The sequence below is a fragment of the Tamandua tetradactyla genome, chromosome 7 (genome assembly GCF_023851605.1).
Source record: "Tamandua tetradactyla isolate mTamTet1 chromosome 7, mTamTet1.pri, whole genome shotgun sequence".
NCBI lineage: Eukaryota > Metazoa > Chordata > Mammalia > Pilosa > Myrmecophagidae > Tamandua > Tamandua tetradactyla.
In genome coordinates this window covers 75,446,283-75,472,480 of record NC_135333.1, presented here as the reverse complement: position 1 = coordinate 75,472,480, position 26,198 = coordinate 75,446,283, and the positions used below count along the sequence as shown (strand labels likewise).

The 26,198-nt window shown below is 43.3% G+C and overlaps 1 protein-coding gene and 1 non-coding gene across 6 annotated transcripts; both read right to left on the bottom strand.

Annotated features, from left to right (window-relative positions):
• Positions 1-1,865: 1,865 nt before the first annotated feature.
• GPRC5A (G protein-coupled receptor class C group 5 member A) lies at positions 1,866-24,975 on the bottom strand. Of its 5 annotated transcripts, XM_077170118.1 has the most exons (6): positions 24,854-24,954; positions 24,064-24,395; positions 12,429-12,635; positions 10,642-11,570; positions 8,389-8,447; positions 1,867-8,097 (listed from the first exon to the last, which is right to left on the bottom strand). In XM_077170118.1, exons 3-6 carry the CDS (start codon positions 12,440-12,442, stop codon positions 8,005-8,007), a joined length of 1,095 nt encoding a protein of 364 aa, XP_077026233.1. In that variant the 5' UTR covers positions 12,443-12,635; positions 24,064-24,395; positions 24,854-24,954; the 3' UTR covers positions 1,867-8,004. The 5 variants fall into 5 exon arrangements, with proteins under 5 accessions (XP_077026237.1, XP_077026233.1, XP_077026236.1 ...); XM_077170121.1 differs by lacking the exon at positions 12,429-12,635; XM_077170119.1 differs by lacking the exon at positions 24,064-24,395 and having other exon boundaries at positions 24,854-24,953.
• LOC143642960 (U6 spliceosomal RNA) lies at positions 10,214-10,320 on the bottom strand. Its single transcript, XR_013156018.1, has one exon. It is a non-coding gene; the product is annotated as a U6 spliceosomal RNA (small nuclear RNA).
• Positions 24,976-26,198: the final 1,223 nt, after the last annotated feature.

The following is a 26,198-nucleotide window of genomic DNA, read 5'->3' as shown; positions in this document are numbered from 1 at the left end:
ATATGGGATATCAGCATGAAATCACCTGGTCATGGAAGAGCTTACTAAGGAAGTGATGTTTGAGGTGAGATGTGAAAGTTGAGAAGGAGGCAGCTTTGGAAAGATTTGGGGGTAGATTCCAGAAGAGGCCGGTAGAGCCGGGGCCCCTCTAGGAAAGCACTTATGGAAAAACTTGGCTCTGAAAGAGCGTTGGAAAGCACAGATCACTAAGAACTCTAACTTGAATGAACCAATAAGGGCTGGCAAAGCAGATAGGAGTGAAGCAGTGAGGGCCTCCAATCAGTGACAAGGGTGGTGTAATATTGACTCCCTCAGCCTTGGGGCAGTGGGGCAGATTTTGAGGTGGCTGGATTCCCCAGGCAGGTCATATCTGGCCATGAGCTGTAATCTCCATTTGCCCTATAATGCCTTAAAATATTTTTATTGTTTTCTGTGTGTTCTGTAAGATGGAAATGATTAGGAGGCTGTGCTTGGTAACTCTGTGGCCCTTACAGCTACATCTCCTCTATGCATGCCTGGTTAGATGTGTACGTGTGTATAGTGGGTGTGCACGTGCACACACAGCCACCAGCAGATGCCACACACACATACCAGGAATTTCAGAGGCCACTGGGAAAGACATTTGGAGAGCATGAAAATCTCCCCACTTATACTTTATGCAGACTTGATAAAGAACCATTTTTCTTTCTATCCTCTAGTTTTCTTTTAAAAATATATCTAAAACATGGCGGTGCAAAGGTGGCTCAGTGGCAGAAATCTCGTCTGCGATACTAGCAACCCGGGTTTGATTCCCGGAGCCTACCCATGCCAAAATAATAATAATAATAATAAATCAATGTAAAAGAATGAAATGTGATCCCCACCATACAGCATATAATCAATCAATCGATCAATCAATCAATAAATGTAAAACAAAAACCCACAGACTAACCCAGTGGCTTTGGGGAAATAAAGGTGCCAGTTTGGTATATTAGGAAAAGGAAGGAACAAAAGATCCAGCGAGTACCTTTGAAGGGCAAGGAGTGAGGTGTAAGATGGGGTAAGTCTTCATGTGTTCATGCAATCAAAATAAACACCTGGGCTTTCCCAGTTGTTTATCTTTAAGAGACACCGCCTCTTCCCATCTTCCCCCTCTTTCTTGAAACTCCTCTCAGCAGCCCCCGTAGGGAACTTGGAAGAAAGAATAGGCATTCTCACTGGAAGGAGACTCTGGTGAGATCACAACTTATCTGTCAAGTTTTACAGACAGGTCGTGATACACTGGGAGCTGTAACTTAACATTTTCCTCAACTTCTGACCCTTAAGTCCTTAACTCTAACTTACAGCTAAGTTATGTTCACCTTAACATGCTTTTTTCCTTCGTTATTTCACCAGGTCTCTGCTTTTGCAATCCCTCCTTCCTATGTGTCTGTCTTCTCTCCCCACCCCCACCTCTACTCCTGACCTTTTTTCCCCAGGTCAGCTTTGGTCCCACCCCGCCCCATCTCAATTAAGTTGTCAGGTGCTCCCTCTGACCCTCATCACTTGGTTCCCAAGGGTTCATGGAGTTCAGGAACTAACAACTCAGATGACTAACCCCATGCTAGGCAAGTTTAACCCACAAACCTTTTGATTTTGCTGAGTAATACAAATCATAGGGTTCTCTGTACACAATTAATCACTCTCAAACAACAATATGAACTAGAGTTTTGGTCCATAAAAAAAAAAAAATAGTAGCTTTTGTCTGAACTAAATTGGGCGATATTTTAGGCATTGACTGTGAATATCTGAGAAAAGGACATACTGGCTTTTATAAAGTTCCTGTACCTTGGCAAAGAAAGTATTCTACATTATCACTATCCACAATAACATGATATTAAATATAGCATTTGCTCTATTCACATAGCACCTTCTATTTTTTCTAACTTTTTTCATTGCGAAATATAGCATATGTACAAAAAAGCAATAAACTTCAAAGTACTTTCTAACAAGTAGTTATGGAACAGATATCAGAGTTCCGTATGGGTTATAGTTCTACAATTTCAGGTTTTTCCTTCTAGCTGCTTCAACACACAGGAAACTAAAAGAAATATCAACACTAATGATTTGGCAGTCATACTTTTTTCTTAAGTCCCATCTTCTCTGTTGTAACTGCTCCTCCTTTGATCATTCTCCCAATCTTTAATGGGATTTGGGCTATGCCCATTCTAACTTTTTCACGTTGTAAAGGGGTGTTGACAATATAGGATAAGGGGATGGGCCACCTTCCATTTTAAAGTAAGGCTATGTAGAAGAGAATCATTCTGTAAAATACAACTTCCAGCCAAGGGGATGAAGTATAACATCCAATAACAGCACTTACCAAAAGGTGAGGCACATCCAAATAATGAAGAGCATTTTCTTTTTCACCTGAGTGGCAAAGGAAGTGTTTGGGTTGGAGGGTAGGGGGAGAAAGGGGCAGTAAAACTGATAATGCCCCTGTGATTATTAGATTCATATGCTAGGAATGAAAACTTTGGCAAATAAAGTCCCAGAACCATGATAGTTAGAAGACTCTTGAAGTTTATCTGGTCCAGCCTCGCTCCTAACTCAGAATTCCCCACATGGGCTCCAGCAGAGGGTCATCAAGCTTGAACCCTTCCAGCAAGGGAGAACTCACTGTTTGTCAGGAAGCACCTCTGGAATCTGCCTCCCTAAACTGAGAGGCAGCAGGGAACTGTGGATAAGAGATCCCAAAGCAGCCCACCTGGCTTTGACTCCCAGCCTTATCACCTGCCAGCTATGTCACCTTGACCATTACTTAACTTCTTTGTGCTTGTTTTCGTAAGGGTTCAGTAAAATGGGGATGATGATAATGCATAAGGATTCTATGAGTATTAAATGACATTATACAAGTAAAGTACTTAAAACTGTAAGCACACAATATGGTGATGATATAATATACCCTCCAAAGTCATTTCATCTCCAGATTACATATCTCCAGTTCTTTAACCATTCTGTATATCAAATAGCTCTAAAAATAGCCCCTGTGGTAGACACTTCTCCATTAAAGTGAGATGCACACAAAAGGATTTAATATTCTGAGATAATATAACCTGCCCCCAATTCAATGGGGACAGCACATGCCTCGACCTAGACTTCATAATTGTATCAGAGCTGCCTAAGATAGCTTTGGCTTTTTTGGCAACTGAGCCACATGAATCATCTTTATCAGCCTTTTAAACAACTAAAACCACCAGGTCTTTCTCATAAAAAACTGCTATGAACCAAGTCTTCCCAACATGTACTTAATGTAATTTATTTGGGGAACATGAATACATTTACATATAAATATGCTTTATTTTTGTCCAAGTGATTGATAAAAGTATTAATCATACAGGTCCAAAGACATTTGGAGCTTTCCATCTAAGAAATAGTCTAAGAAATAGTCTCTCTCAAATGTTCGACTTTAGGACTCCACCTAACTCTAATATCATTATCCCTGCATTTCTCCATCTTGTTCATAAAGATGGCATACTAAAGTCAATATATGCTTTTTTAATGCAAATTCGTGTGGGTAAAAAGAGTTTAATGTGGAATGATTTCTTCTTAAACAGAAAAAATAGGAGCCTCACATAACCAAAAGGTATGGTGCTAGAACTTCCCGCCCTGTCCCAGAGCCCAGGGCATGGCTACCTGGGCTGGTGAGTGTTTTCTTGTCCAGTGCTGAATTGTGTAGGCCTTCACCTCCAAAACCCAAGAGTTGTTTAAATTGAGTTGATAAAAATCCAGAGTGATTGATAAACTGTAATGTGGAAGGGGGTCTGAGCTAGAAGCAATTGGCATTCCTCATACATGGTAACCAAACTCAATTAAAGTTTCATCTTCTCTTTTTCTGTGGATGGTTGTGATTGGATTTGTTGCATGAGACCCGTGGCTCAGGCGATATCATCACACATACAACAGTTACTTGCAATGCTTTTCCAAACACTACCTCTGAAATTAGCTATCATAAATTCTGGGGAATGAGGGAGAGTCAAGGGGTAAGACACATGACCCCTGGGGGGAGCTGTAACTCCATATGAAAGTGAAAGAAGTAGTGCTGTCTAGGTTTGTGATGCAATACAGAGCTCAGGGAAGTTGAAGGATTATCACGCTGGCTGGGGAAAATGAAGAACTGTTTGCCTTGCTTTGCGATCCCTCCTTTGACAGTCTTCTTTTCCAAGATGTAAATGCTTAGGAGTTGTGGAGGAGTTGTCTGCAGATAACCAGAAATGTCCTATCTCCATCCTTTAAATGATCCTTCTCCTTATAGTTTGTGTGCAAAAGGGAAGAGAAGATGCAGGAAGGAGAAATCAGGGGAAGGAAAGGCAATTGAGGAGGTAAAGGAAAATGAGAGGAATGTTCAAAATATACCGTGACCAACCATAGTCATTTATTTGATTCTTCACTCAAACACCCCTTTGAGGGGAAAAACAAAAGTGTCTAAAATTGACCACACAAGTGTTGATAGTAGAAACAGCACAAAATCAGAAATGTGATCCTGGTTATATTAACTCCATTAGGCCTAACTCTGTGTTTTCAGCCTGATTTTTCTTAAACCTACAGCTTCTCTAATTAAAAAAGAAAAGAAAAGAATAGTGAAAAGTAGGCAGTGTCAGGCACCATCGCTGCTGCCACACCGAACCATCTGCAAACCTGGAACTTGCTATAGCCAAGAAGGGCAAAGCATTATCTACCCTGGATGAAAGGAGTTCCAGAAAATGACTATGAGGCTGGATCAGAGGAATTTCCAAAGAGAACAGCCTACAAGCTGCGAGGCTGATTTCCAAGATGTCGAACCCCAGTAATCAACAACTTGAAAAAGTTCGATTTTCCTAAGGCTGCCACCTCCAATTCTGAAACAATCCCACGTTTCAGGTTGGGGCTGGAACAAGGGCAAACCTGCAGTAGAAGCAGAAGGAGATGGGCAGGGAAGGAAAAGTTCACTTGGGCACAGTTCAGTTTTCAGCAGTAAAATAAGTCTAGAAATGAAGGAAGGAAACCCAGAATGCACAGGGAAAAATAGGTTTTAATGTTTCACGCACAGGTCCAGGCTATGCTTTGTTTTGGCACACTTTTCTTGACAAAAAGCCAAGGTTCACACCACATAAATACAAGTTAACTTCCATACAATAGCACATGAGACTGATATCTGTACAGAGGCCAGACTGCATGCAAATGGGCTGGAAATACCTTGGAGCGTTACACAAAAGTAAGACAAAGGGCAAAGAAACTTTGCCAAAGGATTTGGAGAACAAATTCTTTAAAGATGGTGGGAGAGAGAAAGCAAACAGCTCATAACTACAAGCCTTTTTAAATGAGATGTGTTTGCTTCAAGCCCACTGAATATCTGCAATTCTGCCTACTTGCCCGTCACACACACACAAAAAAGTCGGGCTTTGAATGTCTGCTTTTTAGAGACGCTTGGTCCCTGAGGGCTGATGATCGAGGTTTCACCGCCATCAAGTGGAGCCATGGGGGATAGCAGCTTTAGACAAGCCTCCCAGCCTAAGGTAAGATGCAGAGCTAAGACACAGTCTATTTCTCATCTGACAGTGATGGATGGAGAAAGGTTGTTGAGCTTTATTTCATTATTACTCATTTAGTTCAAAGGAGATGTCATTTTGGTTCCCAGCCAATCAATCAGCTAGCACCATCCAAGGACTAGACTGGGCTAAATTCGCACGTTCCATTTCAGCCTACGTGGAGAGGGGAATTTATAGGAAGGGCACTTTGAAACCTTCTTCTCCAACATCATCATGATTTTCAAATGCCAAAACCTCCAGCCCCTGAAATTTTCCTATCTTAACCAAACAGCGTATTTACGTGCAGGATATGTGAGTCTTGAAGAAAGGTTAATAGCGATACGGGATGACAAGTGCTGCTCAAATATTCTTCTACTTCTGACAAGGACAAGAATTTATGAAGCGGTACCTACTTGTCCAAAGACTCTGGAGACCACATTATTTCTTAAAAGAGAAACAAATTGCCAGAAATGGGTGCCGTTTCCAGGTGCTTCCCAGGTTTTGAAGAAGTTGAGAAATACAGCCATTCTTTTCTCTACTAGGAGAGCTGGTCAGAGAACATTTTGAGGCTTTCCCTTTCACTCATCCACGCCCCCCCCCCCCCTTTGCTTGGTTGACAGGATGGAGACTGGAGAGGGAAAGAAAAGAAGGAAAGAAATGTGTATTTTTTGAGTCTCTCCACTGCGACCGATACTATATGTGAAACTATAATGTCTTTTCCTCCCACCCAACCTCATTGGGTTATGGCCTCTTGGGGAAGATGAGAATAAAAAGAAGGAGCCAAATCATTGTTTGTTCATCCGCCCATTTCAAAACAAAACTAGGCTAATGTCAGTGGAAAGCCATGCACAGAAGCCAATGACCAATCTTCTGTGGAAAATAAACATTCCTAACTCTCGGCGTGCTACTGATTCACCTCCAAATTCACCTCACCTCTGCCCCACACTGATCTTTCCTTTTTGCTGAAAAGCAGAGTGTCAGGCTTTGGGGAGGTAACTCCCTAAACTCAGCTACTAATTTGTAAATGTCGTTCAGTTTCTGTGCATGGGGAATTTTTTTCTCCTGCTAAGAGACTTGCCCTACCCCACAGAGCTGTTTCTTGGATTAAGTAAATAATAATTTTTAGGGGCCATGTCTTTGATGGAAAGGTATTTTGAACCAATTCTGTCAAATAAGGAATCTGATTTGTCCCCTCCTACAATTAAACCTTGGGTGAAACATGAAACTGGCTTTGAGGTCTCCTCCCTCTACTGTCTTTCTTGGGCTGCCAAGCCCCATTCCAAAGTTGCCACTCCTCTGTCTTTCTGAAGCAAACTCTCAGGACCCATGACCCTTCCTGGCTCCCTCTCTCATCCCTGCCACCCTCTAAAAGTTGGGAAAACACATCTGTCTCAGACATAACAAGGAAAAGGAGAGATACATGGAGAAGGGTCAAAGACAAACCCAATGAACATGAACCCTGAACTTCAGCTCCAATGTGAAGCTCATCAGGGGAACCTGCCATTTCTTACCTCAGCATCTAATGCCCACCACTTGCACTGCCACCGCCATAGTAGAAAAGTTGCCACCACATCTTTATTGTGTATTCCAGGTGAAGAATGGTGAATAACTTATTACACAATGAACACCACCCCATTAGTAGACAATTCCCACTTGCACACACAGGAGTGGAACATGATGTAAATCCCTATTTACAGAGACTGATGAGCCGGGAATGAGAGAAGGAGACGTGTCAGGAGTGTATACCAAGAACAGTGCCCAAATTTTCCTGGCAAAAGGAAATTCAGCTTCTCCATATTAATGAGGTCCCAAAGAAGAACTCTTCATAGAACATTCAGGGAAGGCTAGGTCTAGGGTTTGAAAGAAAGTTTTGAAATGGTGCTAGAAAGACAGGGGCAGCCTGTGAATTGGGGCTGGGGAGCCATGGACGTCCTACGTTAGCGCCATTGCGATGAGTAAATGTAGGGTGATCGTTGCCTCTTCTGCCCAGGCAAAAGGGAGCATGCCAAGAAATTGGCTTCCAGTGTAGCTCTAAAAGGCTGAGAGACAGGCCTTTGCTATTTTGCTCAGATTTGCCATCTTGCTCTGAGCCAAGCAATCCTCACAAAACTCACCTTGAGATCAATGAGTTGGCTTCTCAGGTTGATTGAACCCATATGGAGTCAGATACCCAGACCCTCAGTCATATAAAATAAGGAATAGTAAGATTCTAACCCTGAGTTGCCTGAGACTCCCACTTAACAGAAGTATCCTAAGTATGGAACAAAGGAAAACTACTATAATGTACCAAGACCTTGAGTCGCATTAATCCCCACCACCTCCAAAGCAGCACAGTGGTGGTCGAGGTTGGGAGGGAGGCAAACTCTGCCTATAAGGTTGTGTTTGGTTTTCCTAGAAGACTCAGAGTTTAGCCGCATCCCTTTGTACTGCCGGCTGGTTCTGCTGCCTTGCTGTGGCCATCCCATTCTTCAGAGCAGAGTTAACTGCCCTCTTTCCTGCCTTCATAGTCGCTGTAAGGGCTCACCCGTGTCTGGGCCCGAGGAATGGAGAAATCCTTTTGCAAGGTCCGATTCTGGAAAGGAAGCAACCATATTGATAAGTGCCCACTCCAGATCATGGCCATTTCAACCCTACTCCCATCAGGGCAGGAATCTAATCTCCTTCCCCTTCTCCCAAACCCTGCCCCTGTTCCCAACACTCTGCTCTCACAATCCTCACCCTATGAGGCAGTTCACATGAAAGGAGACACGTCATCCTCCAAGGTGACCATCTAGGGGTCATGAGAATGAGAACAGCACCCCCAAAGAACAAATGTTCAGGGATGCTAATGGCCCTGATGAAGCAGGAGAAAGAAATCATTTACCTGCAGCTGAAAATGGGTGGAATAAGGGGCATAGAAGCTATCACCTATCTCTTCAAGACCTGAAACAAAAGGAGAGGAGAAATTAGAAGTGTTAGGTGTCCCGCCTTTGAGCCCCTCCCTATACTCAGCCCCACTGCATCAGCTGTTACAGTGCAACATGGCATCCTTTTAATTGCCCGTCTCTCCAGGAGACTGTCACTTTCATGAGGGGAGGGGCTGTGCCATGTTCAACCATTGCCAAGCCCAGGCTGAGTGAGCATAATATTGGTTGAATAAATGAATAACTAGCAGGTTACTAGGGAAACCCCCTTCTAAAGCTTGACCTGAGCCCTATCCGAGAACCACTTCAAAAGCACATTTGAAAAGTCATTAAAACAAATCTTTTCAGGCACAGATCTGACCAGAGATGGACCTACAGTGAGTCTCACTGCAGATATGCCTACTTCTTTAATTGCCCCGCAAGAAAAAATTATTTTCTTTGGGAAGGAATTATTTCAGAGCCTTTGTTTTCTAGGTATTTAGAGAAAATCAGAGGGTTTTCAACTTGAGAATAGAAGGATAAACCCATACAATCATCATGAATACAATTTAAAACAACCCACTTATTCCCCACCAAATTTGCCTGTTCAATTTATTTGATAAATACTTAAACACCTTCTATACATAAAGTATTGTGAAGGATTTAAAGATTAACCAAAATGACCCCTGCTCTGAATCTGACACTAAAGAAAGAAATATAACAAGGATACAAATGACTACCAAATAAGAGAGACTCTGGTAAGAGCATTTCAAAGTTCTATGGAATCCAAGAGCAGAGATGGGTGAGGCCTGATTACTGAGAGAGACTAGAGAATGCTTGACTCAGAAAAAGGGAACGAATACAGAAGAAGGATACATCAGGCAGAGGACAGATGCGCCATGAGCCCAGACACAGAGACAGGAAAATGCAGGACTTGGTTTGCTTGGAGTGAATTTCAGTGGTCACTGTGTTCCAACTGAAAAACCTTGCTAAGGATTTGATGTGATATAGTGGCTAATGGAGAGCCAGTGAAGGTGTGTGAACAGGAAAGTATAGTGGCCAGAGAAGTATTTTAGGAAGAATAACCAAACAGTGACCCATAAAATGAATGAAAAGAAGGATTCAAGAAAGAAAGAGAAGTTAAGGTAGGATTCCAGGGATGAGGTGACAGGATGAAGCCAGGGGCATGGGCAGGAAGGGTTGGGTGGAGAAAATACCCCCTCTGCCTTTTCCCACTCCCATCAGATTCCAAATGCCCAGGGGAGGTGCCAGAGCTGCAGAGCAAACGTAACAGAAAGTTTTGCAGCTCAGGCTTCAAAAGCAAAGAAAAGAAATACCGACCGCTAGAGCTGAGAGCCTGGCCTTGGGAGTCCCCCACCCCCAAATCACTCCCTTCCCTGAATAGACCCAAAGATCAGTGTAAACCCTGGATTGATAGAGCTGCATTGGCCAGGACAGTTTCTGGCTATCAGTTCGGCCTCTTTTTCTTGTGAAAATAACAGAACACCTAACTTCTCATTAAGTCCAGGCAAGAGCAAACTCTTTTGATTCTTTTATGTCAGATAAGATCTCTTCCCTTCCATAGGTCCAGAGACATGCAATAAAATATAGCTTCTCAGGCTAACTCAGAATTATGGAGATTCTTGCCGATTTATGGTAAAAGGGCTTTTTCCCTTGCCTGCTCTGTGTTCACTGCAGAAATTATGACTTGGCTCTATGCACTCAAATCTACAAATACAAGCTGCTTACCTTGCCCTCCCCATCTCTGCAAGGAACGCCTAGTTATCTTTTTTTTTCCTATTTAAAAAAAATATGGAACGCTTCACAAATGTGCACGTCGTCCTTGCACAGGGGCCGTGCTAATCTTCCCTGTATCGTTCCCATTTTAGTATATGTGCCACCGAAGCAAGCACTTGCCGAGTTCTCTTTTATAAAGAGCACAACCTCATCTAGGTCTCTAGGAATTTTTCCAGTCATTCCTGTTCCCTTACTTTGCTCCATTTTGCTTTGATTTAGGGAAAGCTGCAAATACTAGAAGTACTAGACTAAGACCCCAAAGACCAGCTCCTAGTCTCACTGGCCGGAAGATTTTAGGCAAGACTTGAGACTTGAGCACCTAATCTATTCCATAAGGACAGACCTAGAAAATCTTGCACGTCCCTTATCATTGCAATTCCATATGAGTCTTACCCCATCACCCCCAGCCCGCCCCACTTTCCTTCAAGGGCTCAAACCTTGAGTGATTTCCTCTTGAGAGTAGGCTCTGTTCTCCATACCAAAACTCTGCTTCATGAGTTGCGGTTTGCATAAAGCATCCTCCACAGGGTAATCCATGGGGCTCCGTTGCCTTGTCAGCAGCAGTAACTCAGGTACAACATAAACCAACAGGAAAATCCAGCCATTGGCAACCAAGGCTGAGGCAAGGATGGTATCATCCCACTGGGAGCCAGGAGTAGGAACCAATAGCAGGGTGATCCACGCCACCCAGATGGCGATGGAGAGGAGCACGGTGAGGTAGATGTGGGCCCCGTGTCTCTTCCAGCCTATGAAGGAGCCGCAGAAGGTGAAGGAGGACGTGAGGAAGGTCAGGGCCATCAGGAAGAGGACGTAGATGAGCAACATGACAAAGTCTTCATTGCGACGAGAAGGAGAGAGTTCAGAAAAGATCTCAACATTGGTCTTGTTCATGGTAAGGACGACATACTCAACAGCGATGACATCCTGTACCAGGCTGAAAGCCACAGCCAGGCCCAGAATCATCAGCAAGGAGAGGGGCTTGTGCCCACGGACCAGCTTTATCAAGTTGAAGGCGTGGGCCAGGAGGCAGGAGAAGCAGAGGGAAAAAAGGATGCCAAAAAGCAGGAAGCGTGTAGGCCCCGTTGCCCCGTCAAGTCTGATGATGAAGGCAAAGGTGAGGCCGAAGAGCCCCAGGACACCCAAGAGGAAGAGAAGCTGGGTCGGGAGCACTTTCCGCCTGTTGGAATCCTGTACCTTGCAGATAAGGACCAGGAGAGCGAGCATAAAGGCGACTGAGGTCACAGCCCCAAATGCAGCCACTGCTTCTAAGACAATGCCCCAGATTTCAGTCGTATCACAAAGTCTGTAGTATTTGGAGTCCAGGTCTGAGTGGCAATTGTGAGGAGTTATTGCAGACATTCTGGTCCTGCATAAAAAGGGGGTGAAAGGGTGACAATCTTAAACTCAGACACAGAGGATGAGCAAAAGGGTTAGGGGAAAGATTTTATTTGTTTAGCTAAGGTCTTGCCCCTGAACTTACACATTAGATAAAGCAACTAATTCTTCTGCACCACTAGTGGCAAATTCTAAAGGCTGCTGAAAGGAAGGAACAAATCTTATATCTCCCTCTCCCCAATTTAACTATATTAATATTTACCCTGCAGAGGATCCGATAATCTCACAGAGAACCTGCCAGGGATCCTGATGGTTTTTAGTTAGTGTTTTTCTTAGGAATCAGCGAACATGGGAATATTCAAGATTGAAGTCAATACTTTCATCTGAATTTATCAGCCTCAAGGTGTATTTTTTTTACACCTTTAGCCTTGTTTCAGATATTAACTATAAACATCTCTCATCTATCACATGACTAAGAGAAATGCCTTCTTTATCTGAACTGTAGATTTTTCTAGATAGCCTAACTTTCACTCCTCATCCTGAATCTTCTTTGGTTTAGCTGTCTCATGTTAGAGGGATTTTCTTCCTCAAGATTCATGAGGATGGCTCCAGTAATTCCAAGAGATAATGGAAGGTGTCTTGTCTATCACAACCAGATCTAAATTAACTACCCATCAGGGGGGTGACTCCTGAGTGAAACAAAACAGCAGGAAATCCCACAAAAAAAATATTACCAAGAGCGAACACTGACTCATTTTTAATATAAGCCAGACCTTCTTCCAATCACCTTTCATATATATTAGTTCATTTAACTTCATCACAATCCATGAAGGAAAATTTTCCCTATTTTACAGATGAAGGAAACTGAGGCAAGGGAAGGTTAACATACTTGTCCAACACCATAGAGCCAGGAAATGGCCCAGCCAGGCTGTGAATCGTGTTTGTCTTACTCCAGGACCCAGGCTCTTTACTTGGAGCTGCCTCTCACCAATGAGTTCTAGTTGGCTTTAAAACACAGTCTGAGGGTGGGCCACGGTGGCTCAGCAGGCAGAGTTCTCGCCTGCCATGCCGGAGACCCAGGTTTGAATTCCAGTGCCTGCCCATGGAAAATAAGTAAATAAATAAAATAAAATGCAGCCTGACTTACAAATGTTATCAGAGATGCCCTTCCAACCCCACCTCTGTTTCTTGCCCTGGTTCCAATGGCCCCTGGGGATAGAAGCTCCATCCAGGTAACAGATGATCCAAAGCAGATACTCTACTCACCCACGCAGGGATAATCAGGAATTGGCTGGATATAAGGACCAAAGAGTTAAAGGAAAGCCAGAGTCCCTGAAGGTGAAATAAAAGCAGTAGTGAAAGATTTTGGCTTCCCTGATGCCCAAATAAGGGCAGAGAATATGCAAAAAGAAATCAGAGAGGAGAAGGGCTGGAATTAGGAAGCAAGAAAAGGTACAAGCATCAGCTGAATCCTGCCTCTTTCCTCAGAACAGATAAAACCTCAGAAATCGTTCACTCACCACACACTCACAAATGCTCATTGACACGATTTCTCTGGCCCTTCCTAAAAAGATACACCGACCGGTCTGGGGTCCTATGGTCTGCCCAAGAAAAGGCCACCCTTCTCCTTTCATGCTGTCTCTTGAAGATCAAATCACAAGGCAGAGAAGAGTGCAGTGGGATGCAAAACAAGCCGTCACCCACTGACTATCAAAGATAGCTTACCTTCCCTCAACGCAGACAGGGAATTCAAACACCCGCACCCCTTAATCCGAAGAAAAATCAACTTTTCAATTAGGAAAGAGATGTTGATTGTGCCAGCATTATTTTATTGACATAGCAATTAGAAAATAATTTTACATACAAATATGTATGTGTATAATATATTAATGAATATATGTATGTTAGAATATTATATATTTATGTATATATATGTGTATTGGAATAAAATAACCCCAGATAGAGCTTAAACCTATCTTCCTGACTTTTTAATAACATTTTGAATCTCCAAACTTAACTTTATGTTAATAATCATTCATTCAACAAATATTTAATGAGCACCACTACGTGCCAATCACTATTCTAGGTACTGGGGATTTAGTGGTAAAGTAGTCACACATGTTCCCTGCCAGAGTAGATAATCCCAGCCCCACATGTTCCTTCTACTCCCTCATTGCGGGCCTGTCACCTGCACACTCTGTGCTCCGCTGGAAGTTACAGGGCATTCAGCATAACCCATCTCTGAGGTAAACCGAGCACAGCACGATGAATGGGCTATGTTCCACCTCTGCAGGGTGGTACAGAATGTGAAACAAGAGGCGAACAAAGAAAAATAATGGGCAAAAGAGGTTCAGATACTTCAGCAAATCCTGAAGTGCCCAAAGTCTGATAGGCCTTGCCTACAATAAACTACTCTTTGGTTGTGTAGGAAAGTTTGGGGGGCGCCCTTGTCTATGTCATCAATAAGGAAGGGAAACTCCCTGTCTCCTTCAAAGGACAGCATGGACCAAGGAAGGGAGCCAGGCCCTGTGCATGTCATTGTCACTGTCCTTCACCTCTCCACTTTGCTCCCTCTCTGGTTTATCCTAAGGGTGGTGTGTCCAGCAGGAGAGGCATCTCCTACCCACCTCTTTGTTATCTCACCTCCCTGCCCCTCCCTGCAACTGCTCCTTCTCTACCCCTCCAGGTATTTCTGTTTCTTGACAGCAGTTTGTTATCATAATTACTCAGTAATTTTGAAGGCCTTTGAACCCCAGGACTAAATCTTGACAGAGATGGATGACGTTTCTGCCTAAAGGATGGGTCTGATGCTAGACACAGGGACAGGAAGGCAAAGACCACCTGCCCCAACTTGGACCTCTCGCCCCTCACTTCTTGGGCAGTTGTGCCTGAGTTACGTCCTGAGCCACCTGGTACCACAGAGCAGGGCCCAGCAGAGCGGCGGGCGTGGGCATGGAGAGGGCAGGAGACCCGCCTCCCCCAACTTCACCTCCGCCTCCCAGCCAGCCGTGCAAGCGGGACAGAAAAACAGTCCATTTAGTACCTTTAAAGCATCATTTTTGAAAATAAGACAACTTTTATTATGAAATTTAGTTTTTTATATTTTTATTATAAAACTTTTCAAGCATACTCAAAAATAAAGAGAATTGTATAATGAAGGCACATGTGCCTGTAACCTGGTTTTTAAAATAATCAATACATAGCCAATTTTGTTTCACCTACATCCCCATTCCACTCACTAGATCTTTAAATAAATCCCAAAAATCATATAATTTCATCCACGATACTTCAGTATGTGTCTCTAAAAGATAAAAACTCCTTTTTAACTTAAGCACATTTTAAAAATTAACAATAAACCCTTAATCTCAAATATCCAGTCAAGGTTCAAGTTTCCCAATTTTCTCACAAACATCTTCAAAAAAAAAAAGACTTCTTAGTAAGTATTTTTATCCGGATGACTAACTTTTTTGGAATTATAATTCTTAATTCATTTCTATTAAACCTCCTCCACCCCTTCCCCAGCTGATAGGGATTGCTTAACAGGTCTAAAATGTCAAAAGTACTTTGAATTCAGCCAAAGGAAAATAAAACTCACCAGGGTCATTAGCAAGCCAAGTCTGTACTGAAAAGGAGCTGTGTTGTCCAGGGAATAGCTGAGATGGTGAAAAGTCACCCTGAAGGGAATGGGAGAGAAGCTGAAAAGCAGAGTTTAAGATGGAAAAGGGAAGCAATCGACATTCAGGGATATGAACTGCAGGGAGGTAGAGAAATAACTTAGGAGAAGAACCAAAGGGCTGGAGCAGGAGAGAGAAAACAGAAGGAGGCTAGTGGTTATCTGGCCAGGAATCACGTGTACCCAAAGTCAAGAGATAAGAAACCAAGAGTCCAACCAAGAAAGGACTTGCTCCTACAAAGATCTAATGGAGTCTAATAGAAACAGCCGGATTTGGACTGCACTGAAAAGGAAGAAAGTTCTCATCCTCGCCATAGGCCAGGCATGGTTTTAAACCCTTCACGTGCGTCTATGCATTCAACCCCCACAACAACCTATTGATTATAGTCAATATTATTACTATTATCCTTGTCCTACCACTGCAGCCACCGAGGCACAAACTAAGTTATCCATGGCCATACAACTAGTAAGCAGAAGGGCCAGGATTCAAACCTGAATTCTAACTCCAAAGTCACAGGTTTTAAGACAACGCTAAAGCCCCTTTGTCTGATAAGAACCTTAAAGCCAAGAGGGGCCTGCCAATTAGAAATGGGGTGACTATATCAGCATTAGCGCGGGGCTTCAAGGCTTTGAGCATCATTTAATCGGCTGGGGAGTACAAGCTGTCCCTTCTGAGTTGCTCCAACTGTACAATTCCTCAAATATCTACATGCTTAGTAAAGAAATGATTGTATGCTCAGATGACTGTGTGTGCTCTACTGCACTAGACAGGGTAAGAAAGGAGAGGAGAAAGTGGGCGGAGGGAACATCCAGGGGTCTCCCTGTTGGGAACCCTGGACGGTGGCACTTCCTGGACCACTTGAGAAGTCTGACTCCAGTCTTACCCTGTCCGGTCCACTCTTACCTACAGCCAGGAGGAAGAGCCATATCCCTGCACCCAAAGGGTAAGTCTCGGCATCCTTGGCCCCTGCCTACCTCTCCAGTCTCCACCCACTCCTTCACCTCCATATGTGACCCTCTTGTTCCTCCTAAAGCCCCACTATCTCATTTCAAATGCTGTTGTCCCATCTGCATGGAACATTCTCCCCTACATCACCATTACCCACCTCCTTCCTTTGATTTAGAAATTCCTTCTTCTAGGATGCTTTCCTTGAGGCAAGTCCAGTGAAAGAAACATTCCATGAATTTTTAGAGAGCTACTGCTTTTCCTACCATAGCACTTGTCACGTAGTCCTGTAAATGCTGTCGTCATGTCTGGGTCCCTTTGGACTCAGATTCTCTGTGAAGGCAAGACAGCATTGTGAAGCATTTTCTCTCCAGCCTCTGGCCTAAAGCCAGAGATACCTACCCAGTAGGTATCTAAAACCTAGCAGTTGAATGGATGAATGAGCGAGTTAGCAGTGCTTGGTGGGTAGGACAGGCATCAGGGAGGGGAGCAGCATCATGAGATGAGGGAAGAGGGGGTTGTACCTCGCCAGCCATTTGACTGTTGTCTTTAGCTCTAACTTCCCATCTTCCCACCCTCCTTCTCATGTGGGCCCCCTAAAATCACACTTTGGGCCTTAGGTAGGCACTCTCAGCCATGCCAGGAGCCCTGCTCCTGTCCAAGTGACTCCAGGTATGTCCTAGGAAAGCACAAATCCTGAGGCTTTCCCAGTGAGCAGAGAGATTTACAGGAATCCAGTCATGCACTCCCACCTAAAATGCCCTGATGACTGAACTCCACACTTTGGAGAAAGACAGGGAGATGGAGAGGATGTAGCTTCTGGCAATGGACATAAGAAAAGGCCTCCTAAGAAGGATACCCCTTTACTGACTACAGCTGCTGAATGAACAGACCAGCCACTGTCCAGTGTTAGAGTGATACAGATGACTGAAACCCTGAAATCACTTGGTGCTGCCTGAAATCTTTTTGGAATGAATCCGAGGAATAATGAGTCAGGGAATAAAGGTTAATAAGAAAAAAGGAAGGGATGGAAGGAGGAAAGATTGGAGGGAGGAAGGAAGTCACTTATTGGGCTCAGGGCCAAGCCTTTTACTCCTTCTCCGCTTTAGAAAGAAAGGATTTCAGCTGCCTCGATGTGTGTGGGCAAGTCACCAAACCTCTCTAGACCTCAGTCCTCTTCTCTGTAAAATGAGGAGGCAGCTGAAGTAGGTGGTCTGAGCCCATGCCCTGCTCTACCATCTGTGAAGATGACTTTCAAATCTCTCTCTCCCTCCCCTTCATCCTCACTTTTGCCCAATCTACTGCTATTAAGAGAGTAAGTGCCCCAAACTCCTACCCAAGCCCAAAGCCAGGGCTGGAGGTGAGATTGAAGGTCTGAGAACTGGCTTTGAGAGGGACACCATGGAACACTCAGCTGAAGGACAAAGCCAGAGGTTCCTGGAGCAGTACTGAGCCTAGTCATGGCCTTGACTGACATATAGCATTGCCTAAAATGCAAGGACAAAAGCCAACATTTAATGAGTCTCCCAGACTCCAGTTTACAATCTTTGAGATGCTGCCTCTCCTTCAGAGAGGTGGAAAAGGTGTTTTGAGTTGCTTCTACCAAGACCTAGAAGGTTGGCCAAGCTGGCTCTGGGGCCCTTCCCCAGAGTATCTAAGCACTAATTGCAGAGGCTCTGAACCTTGCCAAAAGCTGATCTTATCTTCCTCTTTATGAGATGCAGCTCATTCTGTTATCTAAAAATGAGGATAACAATACCTACCTCTTAGGACTGCCCAGGGGGTGATGCCAAATAGCAAACATTTGTTGAAAGTGAGTCTTCACACTATCCTGGCCCTGCAAATTTGTGATTTCCCAGCATTTTTAATTTTCCCTCTCTTCTTGTATTGCTAGGTTTGATCCGTGATAAGCAATTGTAGCCATAGTCACAATATAAATATGAATAAAAATAATCACAACTATTGCCACGTACTGAGCCCTATTATAAGCCAAGCATTCTGCTGAGGGTTTATGTTTTTACATGTATTATCTCATTTACATGTTTTTACATCTATTATCTCATCTAGTGTTCATATAACCTAGGGGGTAAATGCTAATATCACCATTTTATAGATGAAAAGTTTAACTCTTAGAGAGATGAAGTCATTAGAGTGTCACAGAGTTAGGAAGAATATCCTTTTGCACATGGTATTAATCATAATTGAGTCTTCATTCATTTCATCTCTAAGTTACTGTAATGCTCTCTGAAACTATTCTCCCTGATTCCAGACTTTCTCCATAATAAATCACCATGCAATAAAATATTGGCTTGAGGACAAGTGTCCAAAGCAAACAATCCTGCATTCAGTCCATCTTCCTATCAGTTAACAAACATTTAAGTGCCTGCTTTTCATCAGGCACCACCAAGCATACAAGTCACATAGACTGAAATCTGGTCACTGCCCTTGGGAGGACCAATTGAACACAAATTAAGAGTTACAGGGTATCAGAGTATGCTCAGGGCACATGGAAAACAGACACCGCTTCTACCCAACAGAGTAAAGAAGGCTTTAGAGAGGAGACCAGGAAGAAAAGGTATGGGGTTGGGAAATTTTTATAAAGGTCAAAGAGAGAGGGCTTGGGGAAATAGAGGCTCATAAGGACAGATGATTCATTTTGTTGAATCTAAGATTCTGGAATGTTATTCAGGAAATAACATGAGTTAAATCCTCCTGAGAGTTTACTCTGAGCCATACCTTGTTTCTTTTAACCCTCTCAACAACTGTATTATTATCTCCTCCCCTTTTCACATTTGTGGAAATGGAGGCACAGAGCAATTAAATAAATTGCTCAAGACCACATGGTTTCTTAGCCTGGCTCCTAGACACAGGACAGGCCGACCCCCTTGGGGTCGAGGAAAGGAGTTGAGGAGAAATTTGGCCTCTAGTCAGAGCCAAGAAATCATTGGCCCATAGTTGGCATCTGGAGCCTTAAGATCACACAAGAAGCATGAGGGAAAAGGCCAAGAACAGAACCACAGGGCACATAGTTATCATCTCATTTAAGTAGAAATCAGCAGAAGATACTGAAAAGAAATCACCAAGGGAATAGTCAAAGAAATTAGTCCAGGTGTTTTTCCCAGAAGCCAAGGAGATATTTCAAAAAGAAAGCACTCAATACAGGGGAAGGATAATATTGTCTGTATTTTAGAATTTCACTTACTGTATGAGACCAAAGGAAGAGAGGTTTATTTTGTCCCATACCTAAACTTTCCATAGCACATAATCTAACTTAACTTGTCTGTATAGCTCATTTAAACAACCCAAACACATGGAGCCCAGAATGGAAATGAGGGCTTGCAATTCTATATAGCTTACGGTAATACCCAGATACATTCCAGAGTATATTGGGCAGTTGATTAAAAAAATATTGGCAAAGCCCCTTGAGGAACTGGGGAAAAAATATGAAACAATTAAGTTTTATCACCAGGGAAACCCCTGATACTGTCTCAAATATTAGGGACTCCCAAGTCAATAGGCCAAGCTTTTGATCAGGAAGCTTTTTCTGAAGCTTGTTCCTATAGCAGAGAAGCTAAGCCTACCAATAGTTATGCCTAAAAGTTACTTCCAAAAAACCTATTTTCTTTTGCTCAGATATGGCCTCTCTCTCTCTCTAAGCCCAACTCTGACATCCAGGGGTAAAAGCCTCCCTGGCAATGTGGGAGGTGACTCCCAGGGATGAGCCTGGCCCTGGCACTGTAGGATCGACAACGCCTTCCTGACCAAAAGGAGGGGGAAAAAATGTAATAAAATAAGGTATCAGTGACTAAGAGAGTTCAAATAGAGTTGAGAGGCTATTCTAGAGGCCACTCTTATGCAAGGTTCAGCGAGCTTTTGCTAATTACCGTGGTTTGCCAAACCCCAAACAAAACCATTCCTGTTAACCCTAAAGAACACCTACGGCTCTATCTGAGAGTCTACAAAAGTTTCATGTACTAAGATTAAGTATTGGTTTGCTAAAGCTGCCACAAATGCAACAGCTTTTTCAAAAGGGAATTCCTTATGTTACAAGTTTACAGTTCTAAGGCCATAACAATGTCCAAACTGAGGCATCCAAGGAAAAATGCCTTGACTCAAGAAAGGCTGATGGGTCCAGAACACCTGCCAGCTGGGAAGGCACATAGCTGGTGTCTGCTGGTCCTTTGGCTTCTAGTTTCAAACAGCTTCCCTGGGGGCATTTACTTTCTGTATCTCCAAATATCTGGGACTCCTATTGGCTCTGTGGGCTCGGTTGTTTCTGAAGTTTCTCCAAAATGTTTCCCCTTTTAAAGACTCCAAAAAACTAATCAAGATCACCTTGAATGGGTGAGTCATGTTTCCTAGGCCAGATAAGTCCTAAAACCCAGAGGGGTCAGCCTCTCCAAGAATATCAACTAGTTCCATCCACCCATCCCATATTATCAACGCTCCTTTCCAACATGAAAAAGTTAGAATGGGCATAGCTCAAATACCACTAAAGATTGGGAGAAGGATCAAAGGAGAAGGAGGAGTTATAAAAGAGAAGATAGGATTTAACAAATGAGTATCACTGCTAAGTCATTATATTGATATTTTTTTGTCTCCAGTGCCTTGGGGTGGCCACAAGGAAAAAGCTGAAATTGTGGAACAGTAACCCATATCAAACTCTGAAATCTGTTCTATAATGTACTTCGAAATTTATTGCTTTTTTTTGTATATATATATATATATGTTATATTTCACAATAAAAAATAAAAAAAATAAAAAGAAAGCAGTCAACACCATCAAATGCTGCAAGGGAGCAAAGAAGAGAAGGCCTGGGGAAGGCTCTTTGGATTTAGCAATTAAAAAAACATATCAGCTCCTTTTTGTCTATACTAGCAGATTCGGGCTCGATTTGAGCTTCAAGCCCTTTCTCCAGTTGGTCCTTCCATTTTTCTTCTTTCTACCAGACATCCCTCTTCACCTATATATAAAAGCAAGCAAACCTCTTTTGAGAATTTTCTATCTAGAAGAGAATTTGGGTTCACCTATGGTCTTCTCCTACAAAGTCAGACTCTGTCTCGGCATATGCTTTATTCTTCTAGCCAGAAAGATGCTTTTCCTTCTGTTCACAATCCATTTATCATATTTCTTCAAAACTTGGCTCAAAACTTACCTCTATCATGGGGTTTTTAAAAAATTAATTCTATCTCAATCTAAATTTTTAAGTCCCTTCATAGTTTGTACCATTTAGTACATAATGGCACTCAAGTTTTTCCATATATGTACTATGTATTACACACGAATATCAGTCTGACCTGCTGATCTTACAACAACCTTCTTTAGGAAATAGAGCAAATCTTGTATTGGTTGGTATCCCCTTCATTATGTGAAAAAAAACTGCTCTATGCAGTTGTTGCTGAGCAAATGTTTTGAACTAAGACTAACCGCTGAATACTTACTTAAAGCAAGTTATTTATTAGTAAGTGTGAGTAATGGGAAGAAAGAATTTTTGAAGATGACTATGTGCTGATACTAATCCTCATTTTTTATCCAGGCTGTGTTCTTACAAGACAAGGGAGGAGTCCTACAGAAATTTCTCTGTTCCTGATGAAGGATTAGTTATAAACGGAAAGTGTTTATAGGGCGATCACCAGAATCCCCTGTTCTGAGTAGCTATCCCAATTCTGATGACATAGAAATGAAGCATCGTGGCAGCAACTTATGAATAACATCTGAATAACATTACTGAATTTCTATGTAGCTTCTGTGAGAAAATAAAATGAGAAAATATCACCACAGGCAGATTTAAACAAATATAACAACACTGTTCATCTCAGCTTCTTTGCCTTCAGGTAATTCCCTAGGGGATTGCCATTTTCCTCTTATTCTAAACAAAACATGTGGAATTTAGATTAATGGGAATACAAAAAAAATACTTGAAGTCATTTTTTAAAAAAAACTTCAGCTTTGAGTGAATCCTCTATATCACTTTTAAAAGCCGAAAATTACTAAAAGATTAAATTTCCATGAAATAAGTGAAGTCTTCTCTTGGAATACTATCTAAAAGCTCTCAAAGACTCCTTCTTTTACATAGTTTATTCAATATATAAAGATAACCACTAGTCGATCTAAAATACAATATAAGTGGGTGCACAGTGCTTCAGAGGTAGAATGTTTGCCTTTCATGTAGGACACCCGGGTTCGATTCCTGGACCATGAACCACCATCCCCCCAAAAAATAGTAAAATACAATATAAAATTCATAATGGATGACGGGAGGCAGGGAAGAACAGACCATATGGCTTAAAATAAGATGGTAACAGCAAGCAACTATTATTGCAATAAATGTTCATGGTAAGTTTTTTTTTATTTTGTGAAAAGACTAAATTAAATTATATTATACCTAGAAGAACCTCATGTAAAACAAGAGAACACAGAAAGTTCAGAAGGAAAAATGAAAATAAATGCAAAATGAAACAATACCTAGCTGCTTATTTAGCATGTATTATTTCCAAGCACAAAGTTAACTAGGCTCTGTCAAAGTAAGAAAATTAAGCAAGAGTTGAGGTATTAATAACACACAAGTTTAGTCAAGATAAAAAGGGTATTATACTGAGCAAAGAAGTTGCTTTATGATAACTAGGGATACTCCACATTGAAGACATAACCATAATAAACCTTTATGCACCAAATAATAAAACCCCAAAATATATCAAACAAAACTACCATAAATGGAAGGAAAAATTCAAAGAAATACTATAGTTATAGGACACATTAATACTTCTTTATCACTCCTTGGCAGCTGAAATACAAAAAAAATAAAAATAATGTAGTAATTTTTATAAATGTAATATGGATACTTAAATAGAAATATTTCCTATCTTCAGATTGTGTTTTATTAAATCTCCATTTTCAATCATATAATTCAGATTCTCTATATTGGGGATCAGCAAACATTTTTCCTTAAAGAGCCAGAAAATAAATAATTTAGGCTTTGTAGTCCACATGGTTGTAGCAGGAAAGCAGCTGTAGGCAATATTTAATGCCACAATCACAAAATGAGTGTGTCTTTGTTCCAATAAAATTTATCTACAAAAGAGACTGTGGGCAGGATTTGACCCATGGACCATAGTTTGCCAATCTCTGCTCTATATGATAACATCATTTAAATGGTCATGGAACATTTACAAAAACTGAGCATCTTGTAGACAAGAAATCTGAAATTTTAAAATAAGAGATGTGCAGACTGTATGCTCTGACCACAATGCAATAAAAATAGGAACAAAAGTAGAAACAAATGTGCCCAGCTACTCAGAAAAATCAAAGACCCCTCAAACAAGAACAGTATTCAATTTTTATTTATAAAGGCCCACTAAACCATCATCTCATTCCCTGTCCATTTCCTCAGCTTAATCTGTGGACTCTTAAATAGCAGTGCACCTGAGGCCAAATTCCCAGAATGAGCATAAAATCACGCAGGCAAAATTTGTCTTCACATCCTGTTATTTGTAACTACCACTCAGAAGTGAAATAAAAAAGCAGGCACTACGATATAGCAGTGCTACAATCTTTGCATTGGGGGTGCGCGTTGGAGGGCTCCTGAGAAATCTAAGACCTAGACTCCTCGTCACTGTTTCCTGGTCCTGCGGAGCCAGGATGAGAAATCAGGCTTCCTGACTCAAGGTTGAGAGTGCTTACCAGAAGTCCACACCATTCCGCTCATTCCTTTCTGCGCCTGGAGCACAATTCTCCAGAGCCTTGGAGGAGCTGCCCCACCCACTGCCCTCCTTCCCACCTTCATTCCTTCTCTCCTCTAACAGTAGCCAGTACCCAGATCTGGGTCCCAACCTACTGAATCTGAAGTGGCTAAAATATTCCCCTTCTGGAATGAACCCATGGCAGCAGTAGCTGAGTGAGCCCTACCTGGACAGGTACGGTGTTTACAAAAGCCTGGAGTTGAAAATTAGCCCAGTTTAGAAGTCAAGAATGGAAATCCCTTCAGATCCCTTGATCCTGAGCAGGCTTCAACTACTTGCTGGCTCTTCCCACCACGGATCCCGCCACGGATGTTTAAGGGATCATCTTGAACAGCTTTCAGCCTGTTTCCAAATTCTATCTAGATGTAGAATGTGGGCTGTTACTGCAATTCAACTTCATCTGCCCCAGATTCCAGAGCAACTCAACGGACACCAGATGAGGAATGTTTGGAGCTGATCACATCAGGAGAATCAGTTTCCAAAATTCAGAAGGGTGCACTTGATGTGAAAGGACAAAACAGACAGAAACCTTTCAGCATCTGGATAAAGTAACAGTTGTCACCATCTCCCTCCTCCTGCACACAGTTCCCTCCCCCTCCCCTCTCAAACTTCCTCTGCACCACCACCCTCCTTCCGTCCCGTCCTCTTAAGATCTTTCTCCCTCTTTTCAAGAAGATCCGCTTAGAATTTCGTAGAATGTGATTGCGTGGAAACTATTACCCAGACTATTTTTTTGCTCTCCACCCCTATTTTAACTTGAGAAGCCCAGAAGATTTTTCTGAGTTGGGTTAAACTAGAAGAATTCCTTTCCCGGAGGTTTTTTTTTCTCATAGCCAGCTGCATCTCATTACCAGAGTTTGTCTCCTCTTCTGCTCCACCCCTCCCAACTCCCCCTGTACCCAGACGATTTCAATCTGGAGGCCCGGCGCGCTCTGGGTTCCTGGCGCCTCACTTACCGCGGTGCAGGGGCCGCTTCTCGCGCGTCAGGGGACAGCGAGCGAGACCCTGGGTGCTGGGGGAGCCCTCGGGCACCGATCCCGCCCGCGCCGCGCCAGGCGGTTATAAGGGCTACCGGCGCCGGAGGGAGGGAAGGGTTGTGCAGAGGGACAACGGGCGGGAGCGGGAGGGGGAAGACACGCCCATTCCACTTCCACGGCACTTCGTGCTGTTATGAAAATAAAGTCCTCGTGCCAGGCAGGGAGTGAACCAAAAGTCGCCTGACGTCAGCGACAGTCACCCTTCAAGTGGGTGAGGGCTCGGCGGGGCCCAGCGCATCAGACCACTCCGAGCCGTGCGCCCCGGCTGCTCCCAGGGCACCGGGTAAAAGAGAGGGGCCGAGGGGAGAGCTCCTTTTCGGCCCCGCAGATGGCCACCTCCCGCAGGGCGCCACTCCCGCCCTCCCTGCCCCGGCACACCTGTCCACCCGAGGGCAAAGGCCGAGCGAGTTTGTGGTCGCTCCTGCGTTAATTACTGGCCCCCCACCCACCCCGGCCGGTGTGCGCCGGCGTGGGAAGGGGGTATGGATCATCTGCTGTGTTTATTCCAGAAAATGGAAGGGAGAGCTCACCCCCAAGCCACCCTTCCTCCCCGTCCCCGCTTTTCCCCACAGCAGAGCCGTCCTGTCTTTCACTCTGGCGCCACCCGGGCAGGATGGGAAGCCAGGCTTAAGGAGAATGGAGGTGGCGCCCCTCTCAGAGCTTTCCCGCCAAAGAGAAAAAATGGCCAAGGAAAACTTTCCTCACCAGGTCCGAAGTGAGCGCTGCAACCCCGCCTGTCAGAAGTGCAGGCAGATAAACACTCTGAGCGCTGCCCCGGGGCTGAGATCATTCTCTCTTTTACTTTCCTAACCACCACTCCTGAAAGTTGCCACAATGCACCTTGAACGAAATGGGGACACCAGATAAAATTATGAAATAAAGGAATTTGCCTTTGGTGTCTGGTTTCCCCTCCCCAGCTGCCCACTCAAACGTTAGGGAGCCAGTCCTATTGAAACTTGTCTTTGTTTACTTGTCAAACAATCCTGGAGTGTCTGACCTGTAGAACCCCACTCAGGCAAGGTGCTACCCCAATGCCTCCGAGGGGCTGGGGAGGGAGAAAAGGCCTCTGGGTTTTTAAGAAGATGGTCAGCACATCTGATAAGCTCACCGTGTTACCACGCAGATGAATTAACGGAAGGCCTGGGACACCCCAGACTTCTCCTACTTCTTCCCACACCCCATGTTTCCTAAGCTTCAAGTGCTTACGTGTGACTTTCTGGAGACAACACCCCCTCCTTTGCTAGGTTTGTATTCCTATCCCAAG

Excerpts from the sequence above, each read along its gene's own strand:
- GPRC5A (XM_077170118.1), bottom strand. Across the intron at positions 8,448-10,641 it reads TCAAGAGGAAATCACTCAAG|GTCTTGAAGAGATAGGTGAT; the intron begins GTTTGAGCCCTT and ends CTTTTGTTTCAG. Across the intron at positions 8,098-8,388 it reads CCACCCATTTTCAGCTGCAG|AATCGGACCTTGCAAAAGGA; the intron begins GTAAATGATTTC and ends CTTCCTTTCCAG.